This window comes from Oncorhynchus keta, chromosome 7 (genome assembly GCF_023373465.1).
Source record: "Oncorhynchus keta strain PuntledgeMale-10-30-2019 chromosome 7, Oket_V2, whole genome shotgun sequence".
NCBI classification, from domain to species: domain Eukaryota; kingdom Metazoa; phylum Chordata; class Actinopteri; order Salmoniformes; family Salmonidae; genus Oncorhynchus; species Oncorhynchus keta.
This window is the reverse complement of record NC_068427.1, coordinates 51,112,083-51,130,292: the sequence shown is the minus strand read 5'-3', so window position 1 is coordinate 51,130,292 and position 18,210 is coordinate 51,112,083. Positions and strand designations below refer to the sequence as shown.

General features: G+C 43.9%; 1 protein-coding gene across 34 annotated transcripts in view; it reads left to right on the top strand.

Moving 5' to 3' along the window:
• LOC118374512 (integrin alpha-V-like) overlaps positions 1-6,424 on the top strand; it is an 88,184-nt gene extending 81,760 nt beyond the window's left edge. Inside the window, exons 28-32 of one of the 34 annotated variants that reach the window (XR_008140364.1) lie at positions 1,089-1,199; positions 1,406-1,525; positions 3,330-3,694; positions 3,752-3,789; positions 3,904-6,424. Coding sequence is in view for 1 of the 34 variants with exons in the window: in XM_052523157.1 (XP_052379117.1) it covers positions 1,089-1,199; positions 1,406-1,525; positions 3,330-3,428 (330 nt within the window). In the remaining 33 variants the exon portion in view is untranslated. Of the gene's footprint in view, positions 1-1,088; positions 1,200-1,405; positions 1,526-3,329 lie in introns of all 34 variants that reach the window. The other 33 variants (XR_008140360.1, XR_008140362.1, XR_008140351.1 and 30 more) reach the window with 33 other exon arrangements.
• The last annotated feature ends 11,786 nt before the right edge of the window (positions 6,425-18,210 follow it).

The window sequence follows — 18,210 nt, the reverse complement described above, 5'->3', positions numbered from 1 at the left end:
CTTAGGTTGTAGTCATTAAAACTCATTTTTCAACCACTCCACACATTTCATGTTAACAAACTATCGTTTTGGCAAGTCGGCATGACACAAGTCCAACAATTGTTTACAGACGGGGTATTTCACTTAATCACAATTCCAGTGCGTCAGAAATGTACATGCACTAAGTTGACTGTGCCTTTAAACAGCTTGGAAAATTCTAGAAAATTATGTCATGGCTTTAGAAGCTTCTGATGGGCTTATTGACATCATTTGAGTCAATTGGAGTGACGCACGGTTGGGATTCCTTCATGTTGTGGGGCTGCTGTGCTGCAGGAGGGACAGGTGCACTTCACAAAATAGATGGCATCCTGAGGTAGTAAAATTATGTAGATATATTGAAGCAACATCTCAAGACATCAGTCAGGAAGTTAAATCTTGGTCGTAAATGGTTCTTCCAAATGGACAATGACCCCAAGCATTCTTCCAAAGTTGTGGCAAAATGGCTTAAGGACAACAAAGTAAAGGTATTGGAGTGTCCAATACAAAGCCCTGACCTCAATCCTATAGAAAATGTGTGGGCAGAACTGAAAAAGTGTGTGTGATCAAGGAGGCCTACAAACCTGACTCAGTTACACCAGCTCTGTCTGGAGGAATGGGCCAAAATTCACCCAACTTATTGTGGGAAGCTTGTGGAAGGCTACTCGAAACGTTTGACCCAAGTTAAACAATTTAAAGGCAATGCTACCAAATACTAATTGAGTGTATGTAAACTTCTGACCCACTGGGAATGTGATGATAGAAATAAAAGCTGAAATAAATCACTCTCTTTGCTATCATTGACATTTTACATTCTTAAAATAAAGTGGTGATCCTACCTGACCTACGACAGGGAATTTTTACTAGGATTAAATGTCAGGAATTGTAAAAAACTGAGTTTAAATGGATTTGACTAAGGTGTATGTAAACTTCCGACTTCAACTGTATATGGGCCACAACTTAAATAAATCTGGCACCACCAGGCTAGCTATATGGGCCATAACTTAAAGGAAAGCCTAGTACCTTTTTGATGTTATAAAATCGAGCCGTGATGGTGCGTTTCTTTCATCCAGACTGAGAGCCAGAACCGATCGTTCACCGTGAGATCCTCCGCTTCCTTCAGCGTCATAGAGATGCCTTATAACAAGAACCTGGTGTCTGAGCTGCCCTCCAACGCAATTACGGTGAGTCACATGACATGAACCAGGTCTGCCTCTGAAATGGAACCCCAGTCTCTGTATAATCCACTACTTTTGACCAGAGTCCATAGGATCCTATATGGTTCTTTATGGCCGGTTACTACAACAGCAAATAGGTCATTTCCTTTGTCTCTGTGTATTGGATGAATAGAGATGTGTTGTATTGTAAAACCCTGTGATGTGTCATTCAGGTGAGTATGTCAGTGATCTGGTTGAAATCTGATCCTGAACCTGTTCCCGGGTGGGTGGTGGCACTGGCTGTGCTGGCTGGACTACTGCTGCTGGCTCTGCTAATCTTCATCATGTATAAGGTGAGTCAAACCTTTCCTTCCCTTGCCTCCTATCCTCTCTTGTTTCCAATAAAGTCCATCTAGTGGCCGGCCTTGAAAATTAGGCATAAGCTAGAAATTCAAATCCTTTTTTTGACAGCACACCTTTAGATTTAAACGGAAACCTTTCGTATGTCCATTGTAGAAGTGCTCAGAAAGTGACATTTTGGACCTGAATACCAAAACATTTGTGAGATAAAAGGTGCTCAAAGTTGATTTTTGCATAAACGGTTGAGTGTTTACATCACTGAGAAAGATAAACGGTTGAGTGTTGACATCACTGAGAAAGATAAACGGTTGAGTGTTTACATCACTGAGAAAGATAAACGGTTGAGTGTTGACATCACTGAGAAAGATAAACGGTTGAGTGTTTACATCACTGGGAAAGATAAACGGTTGAGTGTTTACATCACTGGGAAAGATAAACGGTTGAGTGTTGACATCACTGAGAAAGATAAACGGTTGAGTGTTTACATCACTGAGAAAGATAAACGGTTGAGTGTTTACATCACTGGAAAAGATAAACGGTTGAGTGTTTACATTACTGGGAAAGATAAACGGTTGAGTGTTTACATCACTGAGAAAGATAAACGGTTGAGTGTTGACATCACTGAGAAAGATAAACGGTTGAGTGTTTACATCACTGAGAAAGATAAACGGTTGAGTGTTTACATTACTGAGAAAGATAAACGGTTGAGTGTTTACATCACTGAGAAAGATAAACGGTTGAGTGTTTACATCACTGAGAAAGATAAACGGTTGAGTGTTTACATCACTGAGAAAGATAAACGGTTGAGTGTTTACATCACTGAGAAAGATAAACGGTTGAGTGTTGACATCACTGAGAAAGATAAACGGTTGAGTGTTTACATCACTGGGAAAGATAAACGGTTGAGTGTTTACATCACTGGGAAAGATAAACGGTTGAGTGTTGACATCACTGAGAAAGATAAACGGTTGAGTGTTTACATCACTGGGAAAGATAAACGGTTGAGTGTTTACATCACTGAGAAAGATAAACGGTTGAGTGTTTACATCACTGAGAAAGATAAACGGTTGAGTGTTGACATCACTGAGAAAGATAAATGGTTGAGTGTTTACATCACTGAGAAAGATAAACGGTTGAGTGTTTACATCACTGGGAAAGATAAACGGTTGAGTGTTTACATCACTGAGAAAGATAAACGGTTGAGTGTTTACATCACTGAGAAAGATAAACGGTTGAGTGTTGACATCACTGAGAAAGATAAACGGTTGAGTGTTGACATCACTGGGAAAGATAAACGGTTGAGTGTTGACATCACTGGGAAAGATAAACGGTTGAGTGTTGACATCACTGGGAAAGATAAACGGTTGAGTGTTTACATTACTGGAAAAGATAAACGGTTGAGATGGATGTCATGTAGACTGTGCCTGCATGTTCAGATAACAGCCCTTTGTAGACTGTACCTGCGTGTTCAGATAACATCCCTTTGTAGACTGTACCTGCATGTTCAGATAACAGCCCTTTGTAGACTGTACCTGCGTGTTCAGATAACATCCCTTTGTAGACTGTACCTGCGTGTTCAGATAACAGCCCTTTGTAGACTGTACCTGCGTGTTCAGATAACATCCCTTTGTAGACTGTACCTGCGTGTTCAGATAACAGCGCTTTGTAGACTGTACCTGCGTGTTCAGATAACAGCGCTTTGAGATTCCTTCTCTAATGAAAAGCGCTATAGAACTTGAATAAATAGAATTAGAGGACATAGGATCCTAATTGTCTGTGACTCCTCACTCCCTCCAGCTGGGGTTCTTCAAGCGTGTACGCCCCCCTCAGGAGGACAACACGGAGAAGGAACAGCTGGCACCGCAGGAGAACGGTGACAGGAACAATGAAGCCTGAGACCTCCAGCAACCCCCGGAGGTCTCCAGACTTCAACACCAGGACCTGCATCTACACACTATCTCTCACGAGTAGAACATTTTGCAAATAAAAGTAAAATAAAAATCCCATCTAGCCAGCAGATATTCAGGAGAGCTCATGAGCTGTCCTAACCAGTTAACAGGTACCAGTTGGTGTCTTGATAATAGAAAAAGGCAGCTTAGTCAGTGGTTCCTGACCCATAGACAGGTTCCTGACCCATAGACAGGTTCCTGACCCATAGACAGGTTCCTGACCCATAGACAGGTTCCTACACCATAGACAGGTTCCTGACCCATAGACAGTTTCCTGACCCATAGACAGGTTCCTGACCCATAGACAGGTTCCTGACCCATAGACAGGTTCCTGCACCATAGACAGGTTCCTGCACCATAGACAGATTCCTGACCCATAGACAGGTTCCTGCACCATAGACAGATTCCTGACCCATAGACAGGTTCCTGCACCATAGACAGTCAATTACTTTTGAGTTGAAAGAATGTTTAGCTATTTCTATGATCAACCCATACATAATCTAGACCTACATGTGTCGCTATTGACAATGATTTCACAAGAGGCCTAATTCACATGACATGACTCAATAACTATAGCCACGAATGCAGGGCTGCCCAACCCTCTTCCTGGAGAACTAGTGTCCTGTAGGTTCAGTCCAACCCTCTTCCTGGAGATCTACTGTCCTGTAGGTTACCAGTCCAACCCTCCAGGAAGAGGGTTGGACTGATCAAAATCAAATCAAATGTATTTATATAGCCCTTCGTACATCAGCTGATATCTCAAAGTGCTGTACAGAAACCCAGCCTAAAACCCCAAACAGCAAGCAATGCAGGTGTAGAAGCACGGTGGCTAGGAAAAAGGCCAAAACCTCAGAAGAAACCTAGAGAAGAACCAGGCTATGAGGGGTGGCCAGTCCTCTTCTGGCTGTGCCGGGTGGAGTGGAGATTATAACAGAACATGGCCAAGATGTTCAAATGTTCATAAATGACCAGCATGGTCAAATAATAGTAATCACAGTGGTTGTTGAGGGTGCAACAAGTCAGCACCTCAGGAGTAAATGTCAGTTTGCTTTTCATAGCCGATCATTACGAGTATCTCTACCGCTCCTGCTGTCTCTAGAGAGTTGAAAACAGCAGGGTAGCACGTCCAGTGAACAGGTCAGGGTTCCATAGCCGCAGGCAGAACCGTTGAAACTGGAGCAGCAGCACGGCCAGGTGGACTGGGGACAGCAAGGAGTCATCATGCCAGGTAGTCCTGAGGCATGGTCCTAGGGTTCAGGTCAGTTGAAACTGGAGCAGCAGCACAGTCAAGTGGACTGGGGACAGCAAGGAGTCATCATGCCAGGTAGTCCTGAGGCATGGTCCTAGGGTTCAGGTCAGTTGAAACTGGAGCAGCAGCACAGTCAGGTGGACTGGGGACAGCAAGGAGTCATCATGCCAGGTAGTCCTGAGGCATGGTCCTAGGGTTCAGGTCCTCCGAGAGAGAGACAGAGAGAAAGAAAGAGAGAAAAAGAGAGTGAATTCGAGAGAGCATACTTAAATTCACACAGGACACCGGATAGGACAGGAGAAGTACTCCAGATATAACAAACTGACCCTAGCCCCCCGACACATAAACTACTGCAGCATAAATACTGGAGGCTGAGACAGGAGGGGTCAGGAGACACTATGGCCCCATCCGATGATACCCCCAGACAGGGCCAAACAGGCAGGATATAACCCCACCCACTTTGCCAATGCACAACCCCCACACCACTAGAGGGATATCTTCAACCACCAACTTACCATCCTGAGACAAGGCCAAGTATAGCCCACAAAGATCTCCTCCACGGCACAACCCAAGGGGGGGCTCCAACCCAGACAGGAAGATAACCTACAGGACAGTAGATCTCCAGAAAGAGGGTTGGACTAAAAACCTACAGGACAGTAGATCTCCAGAAAGAGGGTTGGACTGAAAACCTACAGGACAGTAGATCTCAGGAAGAGGGTTGGACTGAACTTAGCTGAGATAAACTTTGAGTTGATTTTTGTGGCTAGAACTCAGTGTCTTTAGCATCCTAAAACCTACTCTGAGTTGTTGTTCTTAAACCAGATTCTAATATGATTCCTAGGACCTTTTCTGAGACGCTTTGTAGATACGGGGCCCTAGTCCTGTATGTATTCACAAAGCATCTCAGAATACGTGTGGTGATGTAGCCGTACCAGTACTCCTCCTGGGCACCTGGCTGTTTATAGCTGCATCTGGATGACACCTTCCTGTACTATATGGATGAGAGGAAAAATAGTGGTTTGATTAAGTGCTGTTGTATATAATCTTTGACTTCCAGACTCGCTCTCTCTGGACCTCTCTCTCTCTTTCTCTTTATTCTACTGTTTATTTTTATGCATCTTAGAAGCTGTGTCTACATAGGCAGCCCAATTCAGATCTTTTTGGACCAATCAGGTCAGTTCGGGGGAAAAACATCTGATGTGAAAAGATCTGATGTGGTTGATCAAAAGATCAGAATTGGGCTGAATGTATAGACGTAGCCTTAGTGCACTACACTTAAAGTTAAATGAATTGCTGCAACAATGTGAATATGAGACAGCAATTATGATATCTGGTGTAACTCAGAGGGATAGTTATTTAATAATATTAAATAAATTAATGAATAAAAATGAATAATATTGTCTTTAAAGACACGGCACGATTGGTGTTGAAATAATTTGGTATGGATCCTGCAAGGTGTTGATAGCAGGACATACTATGGGTTGTATTTACATATCAATACTTTGATGAATAATGAATTGATGTGTTGTTTCTGCTCTATAAAAATGTAAGGCAGTTAATATATAACTAGGGTGTTTAACTGTAATATGTTATTTTCCTACGTGTGTAGGTGTACGAAAAATCACAAGTCTCTGTGTAAATGTAAAAAAAAAAAAAAAAAAGTTTGTATAAAATGACTTCCAAGAATGATTTTACCGATATGGGTGATCATCACATTTGTTGTTCATATTAGAGTCACACTAACCAATCAAACAGTCACACAGGAGTCACACTAACCAATCAAACAGTCACACAGGAGTCACACTAACCAATCAAACAGTCACACAGGAGTCACACTAACCAATCAAACAGTCACACAGGAGTCACACTAACCAATCAAACAGTCACACAGGAGTCACACTAACCAATCAAACAGTCACACAGGAGTCACACTAACCAATCAAACAGTCACACAGGAGTCACACTAACCAATCAAACAGTCACACAGGAGTCACACTAACCAATCAAACAGTCACACAGGAGTCACACTAACCAATCAAACAGTCACACAGGAGTCACACTAACCAATCAAACAGTCACACAGGAGTCACACTAACCAATCAAACAGTAACACAGGAGTCACACTCACCAATCAAACAGTCACACAGGAGTCACACTAACCAATCAAACAGTCACACAGGAGTCACACTAACCAATCAAACAGTAACACAGGACTCACACTAACCAATCAAACAGTAACACAGGAGTCACACTAACCAATCAAACAGTCACACAGGAGTCACACTAACCAATCAAACAGTAACACAGGAGTCACACTAACCAATCAAACAGTAACACAGGAGTCACACTAACCAATCAAACAGTCACACAGGAGTCACACTAACCAATCAAACAGTCACACAGGAGTCACACTAACCAATCAAACAGTAACACAGGAGTCACACTAACCAATCAAACAGTAACACAGGACTCACACTAACCAATCAAACAGTAACACAGGAGTCACACTAACCAATCAAACAGTAACACAGGAGTCACACTAACCAATCAAACAGTCACACAGGAGTCACACTAACCAATCAAACAGTCACACAGGAGTCACACTAACCAATCAAACAGTCACACAGGAGTCACACTAACCAATCAAACAGTCACACAGGAGTCACACTAACCAATCAAACAGTCACACAGGAGTCACACTAACCAATCAAACAGTCACACAGGAGTCACACTAACCAATCAAACAGTCACACAGGAGTCACACTAACCAATCAAACAGTCACACAGGAGTCACACTCACCAATCAAACAGTCACACAGGAGTCACACTAACCAATCAAACAGTAACACAGGAGTCACACTCACCAATCAAACAGTCACACAGGAGTCACACTAACCAATCAAACAGTCACACAGGAGTCACACTAACCAATCAAACAGTAACACAGGAGTCACACTAACCAATCAAACAGTAACACAGGAGTCACACTAGCCAATCAAACAGTCACACAGGAGTCACACTAACCAATCAAACAGTAACACAGGAGTCACACTAACCAATCAAACAGTCACACAGGAGTCACACTAACCAATCAAACAGTCACACAGGAGTCACACTAACCAATCAAACAGTCACACAGGAGTCACACTAACCAATCAAACAGTAACACAGGAGTCACACTAACCAATCAAACAGTAACACAGGACTCACACTAACCAATCAAACAGTAACACAGGAGTCACACTAACCAATCAAACAGTAACACAGGAGTCACACTAACCAATCAAACAGTAACACAGGAGTCACACTAACCAATCAAACAGTAACACAGGACTCACACTAACCAATCAAACAGTCACACAGGAGTCACACTAACCAATCAAACAGTCACACAGGAGTCACACTAACCAATCAAACAGTAACACAGGAGTCACACTAACCAATCAAACAGTCACACAGGAGTCACACTAACCAATCAAACAGTAACACAGGAGTCACACTAACCAATCAAACAGTAACACAGGAGTCACACTAACCAATCAAACAGTAACACAGGAGTCACACTAACCAATCAAACAGTAACACAGGACTCACACTAACCAATCAAACAGTAACACAGGAGTCACACTAACCAATCAAACAGTAACACAGGAGTCACACTCACCAATCAAACAGTAACACAGGAGTCACACTCACCAATCAAACAGTCACACTAACCAATCAAACAGTCACACAGGAGTCACACTAACCAATCAAACAGTAACACTCACCAATCAAACAGTCACACTCACCAATCAAACAGTCACACAGGACTCACACTAACCAATCAAACAGTAACACAGGACTCACACTAACCAATCAAACAGTAACACAGGAGTCACACTAACCAATCAAACAGTAACACAGGAGTCACACTCACCAATCAAACAGTCACACAGGAGTCACACTCACCAATCAAACAGTCACACAGGAGTCACACTAACCAATCAAACAGTCACACTAACCAATCAAACAGTAACACAGGAGTCACACTCACCAATCAAACAGTCACACAGGAGTCACACTAACCAATCAAACAGTCACACTAACCAATCAAACAGTAACACAGGAGTCACACTAACCAATCAAACAGTCACACTAACCAATCAAACAGTCACACTAACCAATCAAACAGTAACACAGGAGTCACACTAACCAATCAAACAGTCACACTAACCAATCAAACAGTCACACTAACCAATCAAACAGTAACACAGGAGTCACACTCACCAATCAAACAGTCACACAGGAGTCACACTAACCAATCAAACAGTCACACTAACCAATCAAACAGTAACACAGGAGTCACACTAACCAATCAAACAGTCACACTAACCAATCAAACAGTCACACAGGAGTCACACTAACCAATCAAACAGTCACACAGGAGTCACACTCACCAATCAAACAGTCACACAGGAGTCACACTAACCAATCAAACAGTCACACTAACCAATCAAACAGTAACACAGGAGTCACACTCACCAATCAAACAGTAACACAGGAGTCACACTAACCAATCAAACAGTCACACTAACCAATCAAACAGTAACACAGGAGTCACACTAACCAATCAAACAGTAACACAGGAGTCACACTAACCAATCAAACAGTAACACAGGAGTCACACTAACCAATCAAACAGTAACACAGGAGTCACACTAACCAATAAAACAGTAACACAGGACTCACACTAACCAATCAAACAGTAACACAGGAGTCACACTAACCAATAAAACAGTAACACAGGAGTCACACTAACCAATAAAACAGTAACACAGGAGTCACACTAGCCAATCAAACAGTAACACAGGAGTCACACTCACCAATCAAACAGTAGCACTTATTCCCTACTTCACCTGTTTCTTCTCCCTTTTTGGTAGTATTATGTATCTTCATTTGGTGTGTTGTTCCATGGCAGGCGACACCACTTCGCTGTGAGCAGTGAATGGACTGGGGGACCGGGCCCTATTCAGACTTTCAGCTCTTCCATCCTCGCTCATATTTCTCTTTGGGTTGTGTTTTTTTATTATTTTTTAATGGTGATAATTATGTATTCTTTTCCCACAAGAAACAAACATGTTTCTGGTTGAGCTTATTCTTTCATAAATGAAATGTTGAAATATACACATTTGATCCTGTTTTATTAACACACCTTAGCTGTCTGAGAAAATCTGCCCTTTATCTGAAATGATAACTGACCTGAACCTTTACGGAACTGACCTGAACCTTTACGGAACTGACCTGAACCATTACGGACCTGATAACTGACCTGAACCTTTACGGAACTGACCTGAACCTTTCCGGAACTGACCTGAACCGTTACGGAACTGCCCTGAACCGTTACGGAAGTGATAACTGACCTGAACCGTTACGGAACTGATAACTGACCTGAACCTTTAACTGGAACTCAAACAGAAACTGACCTGAACCAATACGGAACTGACCTGAACCATTACTGAACTGACCTGAACCTTTCAAACTGAACCTGAACTAACTGACCAATCAAACCTTAACACAGGAACTGACCTGAACCAATTAACAAACTGATAACTGACCTGAACCAACTTGACCTGAACTGATAACTGACCTGAACCTTTACGGAACTGACCTGAACCTTTACGGAACTGACCTGAAACAGCCTTTCCTGAACCTTTCGAACTGATAAACTGACCTGAACCTTTAACGGAACTGATAACTGACCTGAACCGCTACGGAACTGATAACTGACCTGAACCTTACGGAACTGACCTTTACGGAACTGACCTGAACCTTCAAACTGACCTGTAACCAGATCAACTGACCTGAACCTGATAACTGACCTGAACCTTTCACGGAACTGATAACTGACCTGAACCTTTACGGAACTGATAACCAAACGCTGAAACCTGGAACCTAACCAATTACGGAACTGATAACTGACCTGAACCAGTTACGGAACTGATAACTGACCTGAACCTTTACTGATAACTGACCTGAACCTTTACGGAACTGACCTAACCAATGAAACCTGAACCTTTACGGAACTGATAAACTGACCTGAACCTTTACGGAACTGATAACTGACCTGAACCAGTTACGGAACTGATAACTGACCTGAACCTTTACGGAAACTGACCTGAACCTTTACTGGAACTGACCTGAACCTTTCCGGAACTGACCTGAACCTTTACGGAACTGATAACTGACCTGAACCTTTACGGAACTGATAACTGACCTGAACCTTTACGGAACTGATAACTGACCTGAACCTTTACGGAACTGATAACTGACCTGAACCGTTACGGAACTGACCTGAACCTTTACGGAACTGATAACTGACCTGAACCGATACGGAATAACTGACCTGAACCTTTACGGAATAACTGACCTGAACCTTTACGGAACTGATAACTGACCTGAACCGTTACGGAACTGATAACTGACCTGAACCTTTACGGAACTGATAACCTGAACCTTTACGGAGCTGACCTGAACCTTACGGAACTGATAACTGACCTGAACCGTTACTGAACCTGAAACCTTTACGGAGCTGATAACTGACCTGAACCTTTACGGAGCTGACCTAACTGGAGCTGATAACTGACCTGAACCGTTACGGAGCTGATAACTGACCTGAACCGTTTACGGAACTGATAACTGACCTGAACCTTACGGAACTGATAACTGACCTGAACCTTTAACGGATCTGACCTGAACCTTTTGAACGGAACTGATAACTGACCTGAACCTTTACGGAACTGACCTGAACCTTTGAAATGGAACTATACACTGAACCTGATAACTGACCTGAACCTTTCCGGAATAACTGACCTGAACCCTGTTACGGAACTGATAACTGACCTGAACCTTTACGGAACTGATAACTGACCTGAACCGTTTACGGAACTGACCTGAACCGTTCGGAACTGAACTGACCTGAACCTTTACGGAACTGATAACTGACCTGAACCTTTACGGAACTGATAACTGAAACCGTTACGGAACTGATAACTGACCTGAACCGTTACGGAGCTGATAACTGAACCTGACGGAACTGATAACTGACCTGAACCGTTACGGAGCTGATAACTGACCTGAACCGTTACGGAACTGATAACTGACCTGAACCTTTACGGAACTGATAACTGACCTGAACCGTTACGGAGCTGATAACTGAACCTTTACGGAGCTGATAACCATTGACCTGAACTGACCTGAACCTTACGGAACTGATAACTGACCTGAACCGTTACGGAACTGATAACTGACCTGAACCTTTACGGAACTGATAACTGACCTGAACCTTTACGGAACTGACCTGAACCTTTACGAAACTGACCTGAACCTTTACGGAACTGACCTGAACCTTTAACGGAACTGACCTGAACCTTTCCGGACTGAACTGACCTGAACCGACCTACGGAACTGATAACTGACCTGAACCTTTACGGAACTGATAACTGACCTGAAACGTTGCGAACTGACCTGAACCTGTTCCGGAACTGACCTGAACCTTTACGGAACTGATAACTGACCTGAACCTTTACGGAACTGATAACTGACCTGAACCGTTACGGAACTGATAACTGACCTGAACCGTTACGGAACTGACTGAACCTTTACGGAACTGATAACTGACCTGAACCTTTACGGAACTGACCTGAACCTTTACGGAGCTGATAACTGACCTGAACCGTTACGGAACTGATAACTGACCTGAACCGTTACGGAACTGATAACTGACCTGAACCTTTACGGAACTGATAACCTGAACCTTTACGGAAACTGACCTGAACCTTTACGGAACTGACCTGAACCTTTACGGAACTGACCTGAACCTTTACGGAACTGATGAACCTTTCGAACTGAACCTTTACGGAACTGATAACTGACCTGAACCTTACGGAACTGATAACTGACCTGAACCTTTACGGAACTGATAACTGACCTGAACCGTTACGGAACTGATAACTGACCTGAACCGTTACGGAACTGACCTGAACCTTTACGGAACTGATAACTGACCTGAACCTTTACGGAACTGATAACTGACCTGAACCGTTACGGAACTGATAACTGACCTGAACCTTTACGGACCCTGAACCTTACGGAACTGATAACTGACCTGAACCTTTACGGAGCTGACCTGAACCTGAACCGTTACGGAACTGACCTGAACCTTTACGGAACTGATAACTGACCTGAACCTTTACGGAACTGATAACTGACCTGAACCTTTACGGAGCCTGATAACTGACCTGAACCTTTACGGAACTGATAACTGACCTGAACCGTTACGGAACTGATAACTGACCTGAACCTTTACGGAACTGATAACTGACCTGAACCTTTAACTGATAACTGACCTGAACCTTACGGAACTGACCTGAACCTTACGGAACTGAACCTTTACGGAACTGATAACTCCTGAACCTTTACGGAACTGACCTGAACCTTTCGAACTGACCTGAACCGTTACGGAACTGATAACTGACCTGAACCTTTACGGAACTGATAACTGACCTGAACGTTGCGGAACTGACCTGAACTGACCTCCTTTCCGGAACTGACCTGAACCTTTACGGAACTGATAACTGACCTGAACCTTTACGGAACTGATAACTGACCTGAACCGTTACGGAACTGATAACTGACCTGAACCGTTACGGAACTGATAACTGACCTGAACCGTTACGGAACTGACTGACCTGAACCTTTACGGAACTGATAACTGACCTGAACCGTTACGGAGCTGATAACTGACCTGAACCGTTACGGAACTGATAACCCTGAACCTTTACGGATAACTGACCTGAACCTTGAGCGGAACTGACCTGAACCTTTACGGAACTGACCCTTTACGGAACTGACCTGAACCTTTACGGAACTGATAACCTTTACGACCTGAACCGTTACGGAACTGATAACTGACCTGAACCGTTACGGAACTGATAACTGACCTGAACCTTTACGGAACTGATAACTGACCTGAACCGTTACGGAACTGAACTGATAACCTGAACCTTTACGGAACTGATAACTGACCTGAACCTTACGGAACTGATAACTGACCTGAACCTGAACCTTACGGAACTGATAACTGACCTGAACCTTTACGGAGCTGATAACTGACCTGAACCTTACGGAACTGATAACTGACCTGAACCTTTACGGAGCTGACCTGAACCTTTACGGAACTGACCTGAACCTTTCCGGAACTGACCTGAACCTTTACGGAACTGATAACTGACCTGAACCTTTACGGAACTGATAACTGACCTGAACCTTTACGGAGCTGATAACTGACCTGAACCTTTACGGAACTGATAACTGACCTGAACCGTTACGGAGCTGATAACTGACCTGAACCGTTACGGAGCTGATAACTGACCTGAACCGTTACGGAGCTGATAACTGACCTGAACGTTTACAGAGCTGATAACTGACCTGAACCTTTACGGAGCTGATAACTGACCTGAACCGTTACGGAACTGATAACTGACCTGAACCTTTACGGAGCTGATAACTGACCTGAACCTTTACGGAGCTGATAACTGACCTGAACCGTTACGGAGCTGATAACTGACCTGAACCGTTACGGAGCTGACCTGAACCTTTACGGAGCTGATAACTGACCTGAACCTTTACGGAGCTGACCTGAACCTTTACGGAGCTGATAACTGACCTGAACCGTTACGGAGCTGATAACTGACCTGAACCGTTACGGAACTGATAACTGACCTGAACCTTTACGGAACTGATAACTGACCTGAACCTTTACGGATCTGACCTGAACCTGTACGGAACTGACCTGAACCTTTACGGAACTGACCTGAACCTTTACGGAACTGACCTGAACCTTTCCGGAACTGACCTGAACCGTTACGGAACTGATAACTGACCTGAACCTTTACGGAACTGATAACTGACCTGAAACGTTGCGGAACTGACCTGAACCGTTCCGGAACTGACCTGAACCTTTACAGAACTGATAACTGACCTGAACCTTTACGGAACTGAAAACTGACCTGAACCGTTACGGAACTGATAACTGACCTGAACCGTTACGGAGCTGATAACTGACCTGAACCTTTACGGAGCTGACCTGAACCTTTACGGAGCTGATAACTGACCTGAACCGTTACGGAGCTGATAACTGACCTGAACCGTTACGGAACTGATAACTGACCTGAACCTTTACGGAACTGATAACTGACCTGAACCTTTACGGATCTGACCTGAACCTGTACGGAACTGACCTGAACCTTTACGGAACTGACCTGAACCTTTACGGAACTGACCTGAACCTTTCCGGAACTGACCTGAACCGTTACGGAACTGATAACTGACCTGAACCTTTACGGAACTGATAACTGACCTGAAACGTTGCGGAACTGACCTGAACCGTTCCGGAACTGACCTGAACCTTTACAGAACTGATAACTGACCTGAACCTTTACGGAACTGAAAACTGACCTGAACCGTTACGGAACTGATAACTGACCTGAACCGTTACGGAACTGATAACTGACCTGAACCTTTACGGAACTGATAACTGACCTGAACCTTTACGGAACTGACCTGAACCTTTACGGAACTGATCTAAACCGTTACAGAACTGATAACTGACCTGAACCTTTACGGAACTGATAACTGACCTGAACCTTTACGGAACTGACCTGAACCTTTACGAAACTGACCTGAACCTTTACAGAACTGACCTGAACCATTACGGAACTGACCTGAACCTTTCCTGACCTGATAACTGACCTGAACCTTTCCGGAACTGACCTGAACCTTTCCGGAACTGATAACTGACCTGAAACGTTACGGAACTGACCTGAACCGTTCCGGAACTGACCTGAACCTTTACGGAACTGATAACTGACCTGAACCTTTACGGAGCTGATAACTGACCTGAACCTTTACGGAACTGACCTGAACCCTGTTCGGAACTGAACTGACCTGAACCTTTACGGAACTGATAACTGACCTGAACCTTTACGGAGCTGATAACTGACCTGAACCTTTACGGAACTGAAAACTGACCTGAACCATTACGGAACTGATAACTGACCTGAACCGTTACGGAGCTGACCTGAACCTTTACGGAACTGATAACTGACCTGAACCTTTACGGAACTGATAACTGACCTGAACCGTTACGGAGCTGATAACTGACCTGAACCATTACGGAGCTGACCTGAACCTTTACGGAACTGACCTGAACCTGAACCTTACGGAACTGACCTGAACCTACGGAACTGACCTGAACCTTTACGGAACTGATAACTGACCTGAACCTTTACGGAACTGACCTGAACCTTTACGGACCCTGAACCTTGAACCGTTACGGACGGAACTGATGAACTGACTGACCTGAACCTTTACGGAACTGACCTGAACCTGTACGGAACTGATAACTGACCTGAACCATTACGGAACTGATAACTGACCTGAACCGTTACGGAGCTGACCTGAACCTTTACGGAACTGATAACTGACCTGAACCTTTACGGAAGTGATAACTGACCTGAACCGTTACGGAACTAATAACTGACCTGAACCTTTAAGGAACTGACCTGAACCTTTACGGAACTGACCTGAACCATTACGGAACTGACCTGAACCTTTCCGGACCTGATAACTGACCTGAACCTTTCCGGAACTGATAACTGACCTGAACCGTTACGGAACTGACCTGAACCTTTACGGAACTGACCTGAACCTTTACGGAACTGATAACTGAACCTGAACCTTTACGGAACTGACCTGAACCTGAACTGAAACTGACCTGAACCTTTACGGAACTGAAAACTGACCTGAACCGTTACGGAACTGATAACTGACCTGAACCGTTACGGAACTGATAACTGACCTGAACCTTTACGGAACTGATAACTGACCTGAACCTTTACGGAACTGACCTGAACCTTTACGAACTGAAAACCGTTACAGAACTGATAACTGACCTGAACCTTTACGGAACTGATAACTGACCTGAACCTTTACGGAACTGACCTGAACCTGAAACTGACCTGAACCTTTACAGAACTGACCTGAACCATTACGGAACTGACCTGAACCTTTCCGGACCTGATAACTGACCTGAACCTTTCCGGAACTGATAACTGACCTGAACCTTTTTCGGAACTGATAACTGACCTGAACCTTTACGGAACTGATAACTGACCTGAACCGTTTACGGAACTGACCTGAACCTGAACTGATAACTGAACCTTTACGGAACTGATAACTGACCTGAACCTTTACGGAACTGATAACTGACCTGAACCATTACGGAACTGATAACTGACCTGAACCATTACGGAACTGATAAACCGTTACGGAACTGATAACTGACCTGAACCTTTACGGAACTGACCTGAACCATTACGGAACTGACCTGAACCTTTCCGGACCTGATAACTGACCTGAACCTTTCCGGAACTGATAACTGACCTGAACCGTTACGGAACTGATAACTGACCTGAACCTTTACGGAACTGACCTGAACCTTTACGGAACTGATCTAAACCGTTACGGAACTGATAACTGACCTGAACCTTTACGGAACTGAAAACTGACCTGAACCGTTACGGAACAGATAACTGACCTGAACCGTTACGGAACTGATAACTGACCTGAACCTTTACGGAACTGATAACTGACCTGAACCTTTACGGAACTGACCTGAACCTTTACGGAACTGATCTAAACCGTTACAGAACTGATAACTGACCTGAACCTTTACGGAACTGATAACTGACCTGAACCTTTACGGAACTGATAACTGACCTGAACCTTTACGGAACTGATAACTGACCTGAACCTTTACGGAACTGCTGATAACTGACCTGAACCTTTACGGAACTGACCTGAACCTTTACAGAACTGACCTGAACCATTACGGAACTGATAACCCTGAACCTTTCCGGAACTGATAACTGACCTGAACCTTTCCGGAACTGACCTGAACCTTTCGGAACTGATAACTGACCTGAACCTTTGACGGAACTGATAACTGACCTGAACCGGAACTGATAACTGACCTGAACCGTGGACCTGAAACCGTTCGGAACTGACCTGAACCTTTACGGAACTGATAACTGACCTGAACCTTTACGGAGCTGATAACTGACCTGAACCTTTACGGAACTGATAACTGACCTGAACCATTACGGAACTGATAACTGACCTGAACCTTACGGAGCTGACCTGAACCTTTACGGAACTGATAACTGACCTGAACCTTTACGGAACTGACCTGAACCTTTACGGAACTGATAACTGACCTGAACCTTTACGGAGCTGATAACTGACCTGAACCGTTACGGAACTGATAACTGACCTGAACCGTTTACGGAGCTGACCTGAACCTTTACGGAACTGACTGAACCTTTACGGAACTGATAACTGACCTGAACCTTTACGGAACTGAAAACTGACCTGAACCGTT